The sequence below is a fragment of the Brassica oleracea genome, chromosome C8 (assembly GCF_000695525.1).
Source record: "Brassica oleracea var. oleracea cultivar TO1000 chromosome C8, BOL, whole genome shotgun sequence".
Lineage (NCBI taxonomy): Eukaryota > Viridiplantae > Streptophyta > Magnoliopsida > Brassicales > Brassicaceae > Brassica > Brassica oleracea.
Genome location: NC_027755.1, coordinates 32,686,454 through 32,687,507, shown reverse-complemented (window position 1 = coordinate 32,687,507; position 1,054 = coordinate 32,686,454). Strand labels below are relative to the sequence as shown.

Genomic DNA, 1,054 nt, shown 5'->3' with positions numbered 1-1,054 from the left:
AAAATGTCTTGTTGCAAAAGTTAAGGGATTGCAAACAATTTAATATGGAATTCGTTCTTGAATGTATTTTACAATCACTCAAGAACATGATTATTAACAATATATTATAAAAATATGGATTTTTGTCTTAGCTATCGAAATTTGTTATATAGCCATGATATAATAGCTAAGACAAATACACTAAATGTATGCTAACTTCTATAAAATAATACAACATATATATCGAAGAATCCACTAATATTATACTACGAATTTGTAAAATAATGCAGTATACACATCGAAAAATACACTAATATTATGCCACACCATATTTGGGAAAGACAACCTTTCGTAGTTGTCTAAGTGTATTGTTAATAACCGTCAATGTACACCATAATTTTAGTAATGTAATCACAATTCATATATTATTTACAACTATCAATTGGTTTTTAGTAATGCAATAAAGAATCATATTGTATATTGTATGAAAGGATCCAAATAATAAATAATGGCATTACATGTAATTAGTCTAGGCAAGGAAGGATTATTTAATAAAGGTTGTGAGAATGATTCTCATGATGACACATAAGTAATGGCATTTTGGTTAATCACACGTAGAGATAAGCTTAATTGTTAATAATGTTCCTCAAATAATAAAAAAGAGATAACACCTTCTTACGGTCATCCATAATCTAAAAGCCCACATGAGGCCCATTATAAAGCCCATCTTTAGTCTTCGTCTCTTTCGTGTTCACAAAGCCAGCAGACGGAGAAAGAGCTCTGTTCCAAAATTTGCTAAACAAAGAATCCCTTTTTCTTAGCTCAATGACGAAGCAGCACGCTAATTGGTCTCCTTACGATAACAATGGAGGGTACGGATCCTGTTGTGACCCTTTATCGCTACGCTGTTTGAGCGATTGTTTACTGATTTTGTATTGATCGGTTTTGCTTTGCAGAACCTGTGTGGCCATCGCTGGATCCGATTACTGCGTCATCGCCGCCGATACTCGGATGTCTACCGGTTACAGTATTCTAAGCCGCGATTACTCGAAGATCCATAAACTGTAAGTACTTG

General features: G+C 33.5%; 1 protein-coding gene across 1 annotated transcript in view; it reads left to right on the top strand.

Annotated features, from left to right (window-relative positions):
* Positions 1-739: 739 nt before the first annotated feature.
* LOC106307587 (proteasome subunit beta type-1) overlaps positions 740-1,054 on the top strand; it is a 1,405-nt gene continuing 1,090 nt past the window's right edge. Inside the window, exons 1-2 of the mRNA XM_013744575.1 lie at positions 740-851; positions 936-1,043. Coding sequence (XP_013600029.1) covers positions 805-851; positions 936-1,043 — 155 coding nt within the window. The 5' untranslated portion in view covers positions 740-804. The remainder of the gene's footprint in view (positions 852-935; positions 1,044-1,054) is intronic.